The following is a 16,292-nucleotide window of genomic DNA, read 5'->3' on the forward strand; positions in this document are numbered from 1 at the left end:
GACATGAAAAACTGAACAGAGTTCATTTTCAAAACAGAAAAATACCAGCGGCGAAGTCATTGCAGTAAACTTTTTTTTTTTTTAAAAAAGGGATGGAGGGGGCGGCAAATCCAAAAAGATCCTCCACCGAGGATCCAACGAGGGCTGAATAAAAGCTGGTTATCTCCCCCACAGACTCATGGGATGGAACATGGCAGCGCAGAACATCAGGGGAGGGAAAGCGTTGATGAGACCAGGTGGAACTAAATCGTGTCATCGGAGGCAAGACTTCAGCCCTCAATCGCAGGAAGCTCGACTTTTATTCTTTTTTTTTTTTGCTCACAAGTAAATGCCGTCATTTACTTTGCCACAATCACTCAGCTGAAAACAGCACCGTTGAGCAAAATCAATGAGAAGTTGACTCCGCCCCCAAAAGGTGGAGCCATAGGCACAGATATTTTGGGGGGGCAAGTGCTCAAGCTAAGAAAAAAGGCACCCATCTCCAAAATTGTTCACAAAATCGAGAAAAAACAAGAAATACTGTCCTTTTGTTTGATGCGAAAACCTCTTTTTGAAATAATTGATGACAGTTTTTTTTCCGTTTGTTTTTGTTTTTCAAATATTGATGGGTGAAGAAAAAAAAATGACCACGCATTCAGGGCAAAAGTGCTGGAGCACCACTAAGGGTCATCTGTGCACGTGCCTGCTACAAAATGCAAGCAAAGCTCTAGTTTTGTCAAAATGAAACTCCTCAGCTCACCTTAAGAAAACACACAAAAACAGCTGGTGGGGGGGGGGGGGGCGGCCCGGTAGTCCAGTGGTTAGCACGTCGGCTTCACAGTGCAGAGGTACCGGGTTCGATTCCAGCTCCGGCCTCCCTGTGTGGAGTTTGCATGTTCTCCCCGGGCCTGCGTGGGTTTTCTCCGGGTGCTCCGGTTTCCTCCCACATTCCAAAAACATGCATGGCAGGCTGATTGGCCGCTCTAAATTGTCCCTAGGTGTGAGTGTGGGCGTGGATGGTTGTTCGTCTCTGTGTGCCCTGCGATTGGCTGGCAACTGATTCAGGGTGTCCCCCGCCTACTGCCCGAAGACGGCTGGGATAGGCTCCAGCACCCCCCGCGACCCGTGTGAGGATCAAGCGGTTTGGAAAATGGATGGAATGGATGGATGGGGGGGGGGACAGCACAGGAACGAGCACAGTAAGAGCATGAAATGAAATCAGGTCATATGTATTACGAAAAATAAATGACCCCAATTACGTAGCCATTCAAGAACCTGGATGTAGCACATCGGATTAGTGGCGGAATGTACAGTAGGTGAGAAAATCATTTGTGTATCGATTTCTCCATCCATCAGCATCCTTAGAGCAGAGAATCACGGGAGGGAGTGTTTGCCTTTGGGCCACTCCCAAGCGTGGCAGATGTGATTGGTTCATAGCGCAGCACATGGCCCTTTCTCATGCCCATATGTGGGGCTTGGGGTGGAGAAATGGAAAAAAAAAACGATCAGAGAGGAGGCAAGAGCGGAGAGTGGCGGCCGGCTCACTCCGCAGGGGGACTGAGGGAGGAGAGAGTCGGCGGCGGTGGACGTAGCGAGGAACAGAGTCGTCACGGTCGTGGTGCTCGGCGGGCCCAAGTGGACACGCAAGACCATTGTTGTCGTCGGACGCGTTTCTTCCAGCTGACAAGCATTAAGTCCACTTCAGAGAAAATAGCTTTTTGCAACCGGCGCGCATTGAAGAGGCAAATGGGAGTTGCCAGTGGACCTTCACTTCACTCAAAAGAAGTTTGAATAGTTTGTGGAACCAAGGCGACTGCCCCCCCGGTATTTACAGCTGAGCGATAACCAGCTGGAGGCAACACTTGCTTCCCTCTTGGCACTGGAGAAAAACTTCACCAAAATGTCACAGCGATGTAACATGAAGAGCCTGACAGCGGCTCTTTGCTGCTTCTACCACAACAGCTCCGTCATCAGCGCAAAGGTGAGAGAAGAAAAGCCCCACGCACGCGTTTGAGAGACTGCCGGGAACGTCTTTTGTCTTTAAATTCATGAACTCAAAGGCCAATTTTTGTAGCGAATCTGTTGGTGTTAAAGGAAACGGGCCAGTCCGCCCATCGAGTTGGTCTCAATAAGCCTCCCGAAAGTGCCCGGTGACACTTTCAGCCTGAACAAAATCGAATCACGCTGAATGGTCCTCCTCTTTCCCCTCGCTCCGTCTGCGATTCGAACAACCGGCCTTTTATTATCCCGCGCAGACACCCGCGTAAATGAGCGACTGTGCGACGGCGTGCGAGATACATGAGCAGGCTTTATCCATAAGTAGTGTTGGCACACAGACAAGGCAGCGAGTGTGTGATGGCACCGGGTGAGACGCGGCGGCACGTCGGGATGTAGCGGAATGAAGGTGATTCACGAGTGACTCGCGATAGTTGACCCTTTTTATGACGTCGGTGAAATATATCGATGCCATTAACTTGATTCGATGGAGCCGGCGGCGGCGCGGCCGCCGTGCGGCAAAGTGACACGGCGTCCCCTCAGGACGGTCAGCTCCCATGTTTCTGCGTCGCGCTAGCGACGTAGGGTTTTGCTGTTGTTGACTGATTTGCTGTATGGATTGAGAGTACTGGAACACGTACACGCCCATTGACGAAATGCAGCCGGCCAGAAAGCAAATTGAAATGTCTCAGTCGGTAAAGGGTTCCAAAGCCACTGCTAAAGCTTGCAGTGTGAACCACAACGTGAGCCATTCTTCAGATATAGAAGGAAAAAAATGGCACACGAGTGAAACTTGCCCGGAGTGGCCATCCGACCAAAACTTACCTCAAGAGCACAGCGAAGACTCAATGAAGCTTCGTCAGTTGGCAATAAGTGGCAGCGTTCCAAGGTAAAACCCCTGTTAACGAAAAAAAAAAAAAAAGATCCTCAGGGATTGGCGTCATTTTGTCTGATTAATCCACCCCCCCCCCCCACCCAAGACTTTTAGGAGAATATGACTGACATGGTGAAAGTTAAATTTTTTGGAAGACGTGTGTCTCATTACATCTGTTATAAAGTAAACGCAGAATTTCAAAACAAGAAGATCATACAACCGGTCAAACACGGAGGAGGTCGTGTGACGAGTTGGGGCCGCTCTGCCAATTCACGACGTGGACGACTGTGATTGATGGGAGCAAAGACTGTTCAGCCATCAGTTTGCGTCAAAGTCCGGTCTTAAATCAGATTGAATTGCCGCGGCATGACCGGGAAAAAAAAAAAAAAGGCCGTTCATGCTTGAAAGCCCTCCGGCGCTGGTGATTTGAAACAATTTTACAGAAAAGAGCAGCCCAAAATATCTCCTCAGAGACGTGAAATGAAAGACTCATTTCCAGTCAGATAAAGTGCCTGCTTCCAGTTATTGCCGCCTTTGGGCGAGCTGGACATTTACTACCTTGAGGGGGCAATTACGAGTTCGCTCAGGGCCAGGTGACATTGAAGCACAGCATGGACGCACCGTTAAGAACGTTGACCGTTCACTGAATGTGAAGTGAGGCTACCGCCACTGACGACGATATTTCAAGGGAAGACGATCTCAAGATAACAAGAAAATTGGGTGACGCCTGTTGTCGCCGTTCTTGTTTCGCTTCGCATCAGTCCGTCTCGAGTTGCGGCAGAAGCGAACCAACAAGGTACCATTAAAACCTCCAGACGGTCTGGTTTGGTTCGGCCACGTTACGGTCGCAGTTGAACAAATTCCCCAAACTTTCTCCTTTTGCTCCGTCCCGATTGCCCGGCTTTCTCCACTCTCATTTGGGTTTCAACGAGCCCTCGCTTTCTTCCACGCTCTTTCCCCATTTCCGTGTCGGCGCCATCTGTTTGTCTGGCCGGGCGCCATTTATCCTAAAAGCGTTCCGCTTGTTCCTCTTTCAAAGTGCCACAACCCCTGCGACCCATTTTGCAGTCGCCCTTCGGGAACAAATGCTGAGATTGAGCGCATTGTCATCGCGTACACACGTACGGTACTTTCACGGAGAGGTATTTGCTCTTTGTCGGCAAAAGAATCCTCTCTGTTGCATATTTTATGGCCGAAAATATCCAAGCGACAAACAAACCGGTGCGGATAATCACGATGACTCTCTGCACTTGTATCCGACAGATCTCAATCTTCACGTCCTTTAAGGCGGCTTGTTGACCTTTTCACTTTGTATTTGGTTGCAGTATGTCCGAAATACTGCATAGAGAAACAGAAACATGGCTTTTCCAACGAAAACACGAGTCCGACAATTGAACTTCGCCGTTGGCACGTCATGTCGTTCGCTCGGCCGGTCAACGAGAGGGCTGCGGTGCCGAGCTGAAAATAGCAAGGCCTCCCGGATTGAAGCTTCAGCCAATCGGATGGCTTTCAGCTTTCCAAAAGCAACAAGCCTCGGCTTATTTGCCAGTAAACAGGAAAGGTGGGAGACGTTTTGATGACGGCGAGATTTCTAAACAAAAGGCCTCATCTGCTCGGCCAACCGAAATCGTTTTGCCCCGACTTATTTCTTGTGATCTGACATTTGGACTCACTGTGCAACTTTTCAGAACATCACCGCCCCCCGGCTTCTCGTGACAGTTGGGCAGACAACGTCTGGGGAGACCGCCGTGACACTATTGGAGCCCTGCAGAAAGAAAAGATAGAGAGGAACAGGAAAGAATTGTTACGTGAGGGCACGGAGGAAATGACACAGACACAGCCAAGCGTAGACTTGTTGATTTTGGGAGGACCATGACGATGATGATCATCAGGAGGATGTGCAAATCAGTCTGATGTTTATCTGCCGCGGTAGCGTGGGGGGTCGGGGGGGGGGCTGGTTGTTTCTGGATTGTGCTTCCAAGATCAAAACCATTTGGCGTGACAAATGTTTCGGATGAGGTTTGCGATGCTGTTCTCTTCTGGAATTGGGGATGGTTTGGCGTTTGGGAATTTCTGACCAACTGTTGTGCCGCAAAACTGCTGTTCCGAAAGAGCAGCGGCATTATTTATATTTTGTTTGGATTCTCTTTTATCTTTGTCTCACTGTTAGCGGCGGAAGAATAAATGACTCGTTCTTTGATTACATTAAAGTTTGGGGCAAAACTACAGTCCGGTGGGCGGTGGCTTTGGGAGGGGGGGGGGGGGCGGGGGGGGGGGGGGGGGGGTGATGTCCACACACGGGATGTTTGTGTCAGCACACAGGCCATTTTTCAAGGGCTCCTAGCATGGAACAGCTTATTTTAGCTGCTCTACCTGCTCACAATGATAGCGGGGATCTGATTCCATTTAGACCTAGAGCGGAATATAATCATATTACCGTGGCAAGTGAGAGGGCCAAATGGAGCCGCTTCTCCCTGCAGAGCTGCGGCCAACGCTCTTTGCTCCATACTGTCTATGTCCGCAACAGTGGCTGGAATTGGGATCTTTGCAGTTGTCTTCAAACTGACATTTTAAATGGTTAGCACTTGGGGTTCTTGTAATAAAAAATATTTTTGGGGGAGAATTTGGTGAACGTTATCTTGCTTTTTTTTGTGTTTGATCTTGCACCACTGATTCGAGTGTTGTTTTTAATCTTACACATGGTCACCGTGAATGATGTTAAAAGCTCAATAGTGACAAGGGAAACGTATGCATTTTATTGTCATTAAAACAAGCTTTATCACGCAATGTATAGCTGCGAGGCAAACTGTAAAGAATCCAAGAGTTTATGTTTAGGGTCTGTGGGTGCAGGCGTGTTTACTGGATGTGCGTCAGCCGTCAGGTGAGAGTGTGAAGGAGGACAGGTCCGGCTAGTCGATGAGCATGGTGGCACCATGACGTCGTCACATTAGGTGGAAAACCATGGAGGAGAGAAAATCCCTCAGGGGACAGCGAAAGGGTGTGTGTGTGTTTATGTGTGTGTGCTCAAACGTTTCGCCTGACAGAAAAAGACCAAAAGACCATGCATGTGTTTGAAAGAAAGCTGAAGACAGATTTCGCATACGAAGAGCTTGTTTCAGGAAAAGAGAAGGGCCAAAGCATGCAGAGACCCCATAGTTACCACGTAAGTGTGCGATTTAGTTCTTGCCATGCCGAGCCTTGTGATAAAGCCGGCAGTGTTTTGTTGTCTAAAATAAATGGCGTTCTATTATAATTGGGGGTTTATCTGTCTTCAAAACCTCATAAAAAGTCTTGTTAGGTCAGCATATCATCTTGATGTGTGTTTAGCGTGTGTTCATGTATGTATCGGTGCAGGCTGTAGTGCTGACTTCGCACTGTGTCAGTTTCTTGGTTTCTTACCGGGACTTGTGTCCATCGCTGTTTTATCCCAACCTTCAAGACTTGAGACTTGGTTCATAGCTTATCATATGGCAACCTTCAAAGAAAAAAAAAAAACACCATAAAATATGACTCGGTTTGCTCACATTTCCCGTCATTTTAGCACAATTTTTAAAACTTTTCACATTGGCAGTGGTGCTTTGAGCTACGAACGACCTTTTCGAGATACTGTATAAATTGTCTATTGGGCGATTTATTGATTTTTTTCGACTTGCGAGCATAAACTCGTGCTACTAGCGCTCAATGGCAGCACGTGACTCAATTCACTTTACAACAAGTGGCAATTTGGCAGATATAAGTTGTAAATATTCTTCGAAAAAGAGACTTCGCGGTGTTTGTCGCCACTCTTGGCAACGGGAAAGTCGAACGACAGACGGGCTAACGTTTAGCGTCTATGTGGCGGTGTTGTTAGCCATCAAGCAACGAATATAGGAACACAAACATTGCTAGAACATATATAGACACACCAGACAACAAGACTGTACTCACAGACATATAATCTTGCTTCTCGACAATGTGTGACTAATGGCGCTACACTGACGTGCCAATGAGCAGTGAAGTCTGTCATGTACTGCCCCCAGGTGGCCAAAGTGAGCATTACAGAATTGTGCGGCAGAGCTGACGGAAAAAGTGTGACAAAAACAATTTCATTCTTTTAAATTTGCGTTGATTACATCATTGTTGTACTATATATGTTTTCTTTAGCGTGCTAGTTGTCTCATTAAAAAACAAAATCGTTTTTAAGGGGTCTTTGTGGGAAGGGTCGGCTTCATGGCATTTTCATTCCTTTCCACAAATGTTTTGTTTTAAGTTTTAAACATGGTCCAGGAACAAATTAAACTCACATCTCAAGGCGCGGCTGTAACTGAGAATTTTAAGCTTTCAATTAGTGTTCTGCTGATTGATTAAATCACAAGTGTCAAACTCAAGGCCCGGGGGCCAGATCTGGCCCACCACATCATTTGATGTGGCCTGCAAAAGCAAATCAAACATGCTGATTTCTGTGATGCTTGCTAATGTTTACCAACATTTCCTTTGTAGGTTTTCTTGTTACCAAAACCTTCATTACAGTAACTTAAACTATAGTTGAATTAACCATTATTCTTGACTTCCTTATATGGTTTCACAGTCATAACGGCCCTCCAAGGGAACCGGTAATTATAATGTGGCCCGCAACAAAAATGAGTTTGACACCCCTGGATTACATGAATAAATTAACAAAGAAGGCAATTTTCCTTTTTCTCAAAAAATTTTTTTTTGTATTTGTTTTGCAGTTTTCCCAGGATCAATTTATCCTCGATGGTCCATCGGAGAAGCTTCGCAGAGAGTTGGAGGAAGAACTGAAGATGAATTGCGAAGAGCCCAGAAGCCATGCTTGGTACCACGGAGCAATACCCCGGCAGGTATCATGTCGTCAGCCTTTGAAACAGTCAGTCGTCCCTCTGAAAAGGAACAAAGTCACCAATTCGCTAAATGAAATCAGCAATTAAAAAGCAGCCTCACTGCACACTTAGGGTCTGGTTTACCGAAGGTTTGCACGTGCAAAAACGGCCACAAAGTTGATTGCTCACCAAAACAGAAACTCATCTGAGACATCCAGGGTTGGATCTGCCTCATGGGGAAAAAAATAAATGCTTTGATTAATCAAAGCTAAGACAAATGACATTGGTTGACTTTTGCGTCTTTCAATTCCACAATGACGGTTGCAAACCCGCAAGCACAACGGTGCCAGCATACCGCAGGCAAAATGAGAGGCGGCAGACTTTTCCGCTCATGTAAACGTTTGCGAAAAGCCAAAAACGAAAATGAGCAACAACAATGCCATTTGGAAGCTTCCGAATGCGCTCATGGCTGACTCGGAGCCAGTCACAGGGAGGAGTCACTCTTGGAACATGCAGTGAGCTCGCTATTCTCCATCAAATGCATCCGAACTGCAGTGAAGCGACTCGCCGGAGAAACATTTTACGGGAGTGACAAAGACCGACATTTCACATGCGATCGTCCGCTTCTTCGGGGCTAAAACAAACAAGCAGTTTATTTGATGAAAGTCTCGAGCTTCACCGAGGTTTCATCTAATTTGGATCATGTGGCTCTGTTTAAAGGCCAGTGTCACTGTCACACTGAGTTTGCCTGTTCAATTGTTCAAGGTTTCCTTTGCGTAGGAGCCGTGAGAGATATCATGATTCGTTCATCATCCTCATTCATTGAAAAGAACAGCCGTTTTGTTTGGGAGCTTGACCAAATCATCATATTGCATAACTACTCCTGCATTTGCCAGATTTGGCCCGTGAGTCTTTAGTTGGACACCTGTGCACGGACACGCCGTAACGCTCTGTATCGTCCTAGGTTGCTGAAAACTTTGTGCAGCGAGATGGAGATTTCCTGATTCGGGATTCGCTGTCCAGTCCTGGAAGTTATGTTCTAACTTGTCAATGGCGAAATACAGCCCAACATTTTAAAATCAATAAAAAGGTAAGGCAGATTAGCCCCGCAGGGTTTTTTTCTCACTGCCACAAGCCCCAGAGTGTCAAACAAAGATACTTCATTCTTTTCTTCATTGTTTTTTTCTTTTGTAATTTTCACATCTCTTCTTGTAGCCAGATCACATTTTGACATATCACAAAGTTCTTACCGTTTGTCCGCTAGGTTGTGATGCTGAACGAAGCCTATTCCAGAGTTGAGTACCGTGTGGAGCGAGAGGGTTTTGACAGTGTGCCCGCTCTAATAAGATATTACGTGGGCAACCGCAAACCCGTCTCCCAGGTGAGTTTGAACCAGACGTCCATCTGTTGAGAAAATAATAACACAAATTGAAAAATGGGAAGCAGATGAATTCAATGATGAAAGGGCCTGAGACTGGCAGTGCGGGGTGTAAACCGCCTCTCGCCCCAAAGTTGGCTGGGAATCGGCTCCATCCTACCCGCGATGCCAATGGGCACAAGGGGGAGAGAAAATCGACAGATGGATGATTTAAAACATTTAAGAGAGCCGGGACACCCTGTTCTGGTTTGTGTTCGCCTTGGCTACTCTGAGTCATGAACTGCCTCGCTGTCGTGTGGTGTTCCACAGGGTTCAATTCCGGGGCCTCTGCTGTTTTCATTGTATCTGCCCCCTTTGAGTTCCATCTTAAGGAAACGTGGTATTTCCTTACATGCTATGCGGATGACCGTCAGATCTATGTCCCCATGAGCAAAAAAAAGACACTTTCTCACAGAGGTCACTTTTATCCTTTTATCTCGCTCCATGTACAGCACTTTGTATACACTGGTGGTTATTTTAAAGTGCTCCAGAAATACAGTTGAGTTGAGGTAAACTCTACCTCTGTTGGTGTATTTGGTTTGAACGGTTTTCCTGCAGTTGGAAAATGACTGAAGGAGATTGAGATGAATTGCGGCATTTGTGTTTCAGGTGGTGGGTGCCATTATCTTCCAGCCCATCAACCGCACGCTGCCGTTGCGCTGCCTCGAGCACAAGTACGGATTGTCCGTTAACCCTCGAGAGGCGGGGCTGATCGAAGAGGAGCGGCGGCGTCAGAAGCGCCTCAGCCTCAACATCACCAACGGACACATACAAGACAACACACACGGCGGCCACGATGGCGCACACTACCACAATAACGGCATGGCCAGAGGAAGCCAGCTCAGGTTGGGGTCCACAATGTATGGCAGTGACACAGTGATTCATCCTTGCTTTAGTCTAAATAAATTCCACAGCCTGGCCGCGTGTTCAGAATTATTTGACGTTCTAATCTGCTCAGGTTGAAGGGTCGTTGCGGCAGCCAACCGGCAAGCCTCAATCAACTCCCGGAGAAGCGGCGGCCGCTCAAAGCGCACCAATCCGAGAGCTTTCTGCCACTTGGTGAGTAAAGATGACATTTCAACATCTCACACCGAACAATGAAAATGGAATTGAAATGACCCAATAATTCTGTTCTAAAACGTCCGTGGATCAGAACGAGCGCGCGCCAGTTTTCCCCTCTGTACGAACGAGCGTTTGTCTCTGGCATGCAGGATCCAAACCCCTGAACCAGCAGCACTCGGACACCAATCTCCACAGCCCAAATACCAAGTCTCCCGTGTTCCGGACTGGCAGCGAACCGTTGCTGAGCCCGTCAGTCCCGCGGAGGTTGGCGGAGCCACTGGCAGGTCCGAAGATTCCTATGAGCTAGCCGGCGACACTCTCTTACATAAGATACCTTTTTCATATCAGCAAAGATAAGATGATTCACTGCAAACAAGTTCCTTTCAATTTCCTCCTGACACTGCTTGCATATGAAAAAAATTCAATTTGTTTTGGCCCTTTGCTCACATGCTTGACATCATGCGCTTCTCTGATTTGAAGAAAGTCCAAGAAAACAATTCAAAGAGGCAGCTGTTTCCGGATTAAATATAGATCCAGCAAAGCATTGGTGATCAGAGGTTCATATGAGTCCGGTCACTCTAGCAAGGTCAAGGTGCATCAATAGGAACAAAACCAAAGTTATTTTCCGTCTGAAAATCTTGGGAATGCTTCCAGGTCAGCCGATCCGGGGCTCTGACAGCCAGCTGTGTCCGAAACCTCCACCCAAACCCAGCAAGGTTCCGTTGGCACGACTTCCTCGTTTCCCAGGTCTGCCCCCCAACGCCACAGAGCCCCCCTGCCCCAGCCTCTCTTTACCCACTCTGGACTCGACCTGTGGGGAAGCCCCTCTTTGTTCGTGGAGGACCGGAGGTAATATCATCGTTCAAATTTTTTTTTCCCGACAAGATATTTTGGACTACATTGAGAAAAGGCAAAAATGCTTTGAAAAATATACATTATTGATAAATACAAACAGCTCTGTTTAATGCGGCGTTGTAGTGATTCACATAGCTGGATTTTAAGTCCTTCTAAGTCACAGGAGCTCATCTGAGATGGGCCGATGTGGAAAAGTGTGGTCTGACGAGTCCACGTTTCAGATTGTTTTTGGAAATCATGGTCATCGTGTGCACTGCCGTGTCCTCTGGACCATCCACATTTGTTCACAATTCTGATCAGTTTGAACATGAAACATCTTGTCTTTAGTGTGTATTGAACTGAACATGATCCGCATGATCATTGCATTCCGTATTTGTTCCATATTGTACACAACGCTCCAACTTCACTAGAATTGGGGTTTGGACAATTGCCCCGCGGTGACTGTTGACGATTCCGGCTGATGTCGACGTTAATGGACGTTCTTGTTGGACCGCAGGTCCTCCTACACCTCCGGTGAAGTCTTTCCACGCGGACCTGCAAAGCTCTTCCAGCTGTGCACTGGCACAGATTCGGTATCCCGACTCTGAGGCGATACCAGGACGAAGTGAATGCCTGGCACAGACTCCCACAGACCTCGGGTCCTGCAGCCGGCTGGAATGGAATGAACCCGACTTGATTCCAGGCAACGCCCATGAACTCGAGCAGCTGCCGTGCAGCTATGATGAGAGATTGAGGCAAGAGGGCGAGGCGGCGGATGCGACGGGAGGGCAGAGGGGGCTGGACCGAAGCTCCTACCATCACGCCATCGAAGCTTTAGAAAACACCAGTGAGGACGAAGAGGAGGACGCGGGGAGGGAGGAGCGGGAGGACGAAACCAGAAATGTTTTCCAAAGGCCGCTGGCGGAGACGGAGTCGGCGTTCCGACCGACGGAGTTCCACTCTCGCCTTCTGCCGGCCGAAAACAAACCCCTGGAGATGTCGGTTTTGAAGCGAGCCAAAGAGCTGCTTCTGAGCCACGACCACCACAGCATCGCCAGGCACCTGCTCATGGCCGACTGCCAGGTACGAACACACGCCCGGACGCACACGTTCCGAGCGCCTGACCTCAAGCCTCGCGCGTCACTACAACCCACATTCTACGCCTGATCTTCAAACCTCATCTCGACCTTCAAACCGCTCTTTGAAAGCTGACCAAACTTCCTTCACTTTTTCCCCCCCCCCACGTGGTTTCACAAGGATCTTTTAGCGGTGGAGATTTTTTTTTTTCCCTGAACCAAAACAAACAAGGGGTGATTCCAGGACACTTGTTCTGCGTCTTTTCCATGTTGTTTATTTGGCCGACTGGTTTATTGATATTAAAAGATACGCGCTCCATAAAACAGATGAGTAGCAGTTTCGTTTGTTGCCGAGCACTCAGGCGAAATCCACCGCGGGCCGATTCCGGATTGTTGCGAGGAAACGGTTAAGTGGCCCAGACACCAACGGGTCCGTGCGTCTCTTTTGAGAGGAAGTCATGTCCAGATGTGAGGCATAATGTCTTTTTTGTCAAGAATGTAACGATCACGCACCAATGAACCACTCTGGCAAATTCCGAGCCGCATCGTTAAGCGGAGACGTTTTACGTTGCAGGTGGCGAGGATACTCGGTGTGTCGTCTGAGCAGAGAGGTCGGATGGGGGTCGATTCGGGCCTAGAGCTGATCACCTTGCCGCACGGACGACAGCTGAGACTGGACCTGATGGAGCGGTAAGGACTGCGTCTCGCAGCTGAGCTTCATTTCCACAGTTGAAAACAGTCCCCGGGTCTCCATGACATGTTGACATCAAAATACCCCAAGGATCAAAAATTAAATCTGCATGCATAAGAATCAGAAACATCTTTTTTGACCAAGTACGTCAAAGGTTTCCAGTAGCTCCACGAGCATTGCAATCACAAGCAACCACGATAAACAAACATGAAGCACATTAGCACAGTAAAAGGTTGAGAAAATGGCTGGTCTGTCACTCGGGACTATTTTCAGCCCTCGGCTCTCCCTCTCACTCCTTGCAGACATCACACCATGGCAATCGGCGTCGCCGTGGATATTCTCGGGTGTACTGGCAGCGTGGAGGAGCGAGCGTGCACTTTGAATCGCATCGTTCTGGTGGCGCTGGAGCTGAAGGACACTGTCGGTGACCTCTTTGCGTTCACCGCTCTGATGAAAGCTCTGGAACTGCCACAGGTAACCACGCACGCGTATATTGAATGTTTATCAGCGTTTTGGTTTTTTTCAAACATTTGGGGATTTTATTTATTTATTTTTTTTAACACCAACACCAATGCATTTCCATGGATGTCAATGAGACACAGATTTTCGCAATTGACAGGCCAACCCAGTCCCCATTCCCCAGTAATAGGTCCACTGTATGTACGGATTAAGTATGTACATATCCACACACGCATACCCTGGACCAGGGGGTGTCCAAACCTTTTCATTGGAGGCCCACATACAGAAAAATGGAAGGCTCAAAGGACCACTTTTAAATTCTAATCTTATAGCCCATTTTAGTTGTTTTATTTTTCTTTTTTTGTCATTTCACGGGCCGATGAAAAATCGATGGTGGGCCGAAAATGGCCCCCGGGCCACAGTTTGGACCAAGGTGGTCCCAAAAATTTGGGTGAAGCAACGTGTCAGTCGGAGGTCAAGGCTCCAGTAGCTGTGTTTCCTTTCAATTTCAATCAAAACAAGCAAAACTGAAGCCTTGCTAATTACTAAGCTAACTTAAAACTGACACGGATAGCACGTCCAATACCGGAATTAGGTGATTGGAGTGAAGTCCCTACCATTAGTGATCAAATTATATAAAAATGAGCCCCCCCCCCCCCCCCCACACACACACACATTGATGGACATCAAAGACCCACGTTGGATTTGACCAGAAGTTACGAGAAAACAAGTTGTGCTTTGTTTTGCACAACGCAGATCAGTCGTCTGGAGGGCACATGGACGACTTTGCGGAGGAACTACACGCAGACTGCCATCAGCTATGAGAAAACTCTCAAACCTTTCTACAAAAACCTCTACGAGGGAACGGGTACATTGAAGAAAACATCGATTTCATTCAACAAAAAATTGATGGGCCTGGATTGCACAACGTGAAATATCGGATTCTTCTTCTGACCTCGCTTCAGCCTCGCGTCCTGCCATGGTGTGCGTTCCTCTCCTGTTGCCCCTTCTCACTTTGATGGAGCGTCCGTCCGTCTCACCGGAAGGGGCGGAGCTCTGGGAGACCAGCGACCAGGGCTGTGACATCATGCTGCGGCACCTCGAGGCGGCACGCCACGTCGCGCACGATGCACGGAGCTACACCGAGAACGCACAGAGAATCATGCATGGTAAAAGCAAAAGGAAAGAAACTGCTGCTCCATAAAAAAATACTCAAGTTTGGCTGAAATGTCAAAGTGAACTTAAAATGCCTTTTCAAGTGCACTTGATTTGACCGATAACTTCTGCGTGTGTATTTATGTTCACTCATTCGCTGCTAGCCCAGTTAAAATGGATCTTTGACATCTCTAGCCGTCATTGGCACCGAGTGACTTTCAAACAAGGCTCGTGCGTGCATTTTTTTCAGGGCTCCAGTGTGACGAGGACTTGCTGGAGGTGTTCAAGACGGACTTTCAGCTGCGGCTACTGTGGGGGAGTCGCGGCGCTTCGGTCAACCAATCGGATCGCTTCAGCAAATTCAATCTGATCCTCACGGCATTGTCGAGGAAGCTGGAGCCCCCACCCAAAACGCACACTTTAATTTGACTCGTGATTGGCGGCAACATACGAAAATGTGCCGTGTAACCCCATTGAGAAAGAAACATCAAGTAATGCCGAGCGATCACATTCATAAGCAATAACAGGGTAAATCTAAGGCGATACAAAAGCAACTGTAAATACAAATACAACACCGCTCTGTGATGCAATGATAGTGTTACCATGAGATGGTATTTTTAGTCAGGCCGATACGATGGTCATCATGTGTTCAGAATGTCATCTATGATGCGTCACAAAATGTACTTTCATTCCCTCAAAAGATATGTCAGAAGTAGCCGGATTAAGAAAGGCTTTAACTTGAGCAGCACTTGTGTATTGTATACATACAATGACACTCCTGTGTTTCCAGACAAGAGCTGGAGTGTGGCGGCGCCCTAAGGAAGGGCGCTATGTTGCAACAATCGGGGGGACAAAACTTGCACTTCCTGAGAGAGCAGACGTCTGTGTATCATGTCGATAAAAGTAACTGTCATTCCACAAGACTAATGCGGAGTTGAAATTCTTGATTTCAGTCTCTTTACACAAAGCCAGCTAAAACTAAATCGCCCTGATACTAAAAAGGTCCGAAGTGAGTCTTTGGGTCCGCTCAATATGTTAAGCCACGTAAATAGTTTGATTCCATTTTATATTTAAAAGAGAGGACGGGTTTGTGTGTAAATGTGACGATACACACAATTATTGTATGTGAAGGTGTCACGAACGTTGAACTGTACATATTGTGAAGCATTGACCCCTTTTGTTTTGTATATAATTAAGAAAGAAGACGACGTGTCAAGGAATTTGAATGTTTATATTCTGAACTACTACTGTGGTAAGTTTTAATAAATATGGTACACGTACTGTGGAGTTTGCGTGTGTGGACATCACTCGAGTGCCGAGAGCGTAGCTGGCGGAAAAGTGAGCTCCAAAAATAGGCAAAAACAGTTTTATCTCCAAAGACGAAACTGGTTTTGAAGTAGTTATGAAGGGATGAACTGAAACAAACAAGATAGGATTGTAGTATCAAAACATGTCTTTCATAGAAGAGGACTCACCAAAAAAATAAGTGGCATGAAGGAAATTTGAGCCATTTTCACTGGGCTCAAAAAGTAATTGGGCGATGGACTCTCACATAACACTGGGGAACAATTTGGGGGGAAAAAAAAAATCAGAGTTCGATTTTTATGCTGATTAAAATTCAAAATGTCATTTTTTTCCCCCCACTAGCGTGGTCAACGTTTTTCTCCACCGCTTACCCTCCAGACCAGCAAAATTCCAGTGATTAGCTGTAGCAAGAAGAGCTCATCTAAGGCGAAGTGGCAACTTGTTTGTGCAGTCACAATTGAGACACTGCGCTGAGAGGTGTGTGCAGTTCCCAATACGTCAATACAATCGAAATCTGCAAAGAGAGAGATAGCGTAGTAGGAATGAAGAGGATTCGTGCTGGATTTTCTCCGAACCTTGGAACCACGGGCATACCATTGGAAATGCAGTCGTCTTCTGTATTACA

General features: G+C 47.3%; 1 protein-coding gene across 2 annotated transcripts in view; it reads left to right on the forward strand.

Annotated features, from left to right (window-relative positions):
* The window catches only part of bcar3 (BCAR3 adaptor protein, NSP family member), a 30,978-nt gene extending 15,336 nt beyond the window's left edge, over nucleotides 1-15,642 (forward strand). The window contains exons 1-14 of one of the 2 annotated variants that reach the window (XM_086116186.1): nucleotides 1,477-1,960; nucleotides 7,561-7,689; nucleotides 8,633-8,758; nucleotides 8,933-9,049; nucleotides 9,695-9,930; nucleotides 10,044-10,144; nucleotides 10,297-10,431; nucleotides 10,802-10,996; nucleotides 11,499-12,064; nucleotides 12,632-12,747; nucleotides 13,051-13,222; nucleotides 13,964-14,075; nucleotides 14,173-14,376; nucleotides 14,613-15,642. In XM_086116186.1, coding sequence (XP_085972312.1) covers nucleotides 1,880-1,960; nucleotides 7,561-7,689; nucleotides 8,633-8,758; nucleotides 8,933-9,049; nucleotides 9,695-9,930; nucleotides 10,044-10,144; nucleotides 10,297-10,431; nucleotides 10,802-10,996; nucleotides 11,499-12,064; nucleotides 12,632-12,747; nucleotides 13,051-13,222; nucleotides 13,964-14,075; nucleotides 14,173-14,376; nucleotides 14,613-14,791 — 2,469 coding nt within the window. In that variant the 5' untranslated portion in view covers nucleotides 1,477-1,879 and the 3' untranslated portion in view covers nucleotides 14,792-15,642. Of the gene's footprint in view, nucleotides 1-1,476; nucleotides 1,961-7,560; nucleotides 7,690-8,632; nucleotides 8,759-8,932; nucleotides 9,050-9,694; nucleotides 9,931-10,043; nucleotides 10,145-10,296; nucleotides 10,432-10,801; nucleotides 10,997-11,498; nucleotides 12,065-12,631; nucleotides 12,748-13,050; nucleotides 13,223-13,963; nucleotides 14,076-14,172; nucleotides 14,377-14,612 lie in introns of those variants that run through there. The other variant, XM_086116185.1, reaches the window with a different exon arrangement.
* Nucleotides 15,643-16,292: the final 650 nt, after the last annotated feature.

This window comes from Hippocampus guttulatus, chromosome 7, assembly GCF_054856545.1.
Source record: "Hippocampus guttulatus isolate MCC_2025c chromosome 7, RoL_Hgut_1.0, whole genome shotgun sequence".
In the NCBI taxonomy this organism is placed as follows: domain Eukaryota; kingdom Metazoa; phylum Chordata; class Actinopteri; order Syngnathiformes; family Syngnathidae; genus Hippocampus; species Hippocampus guttulatus.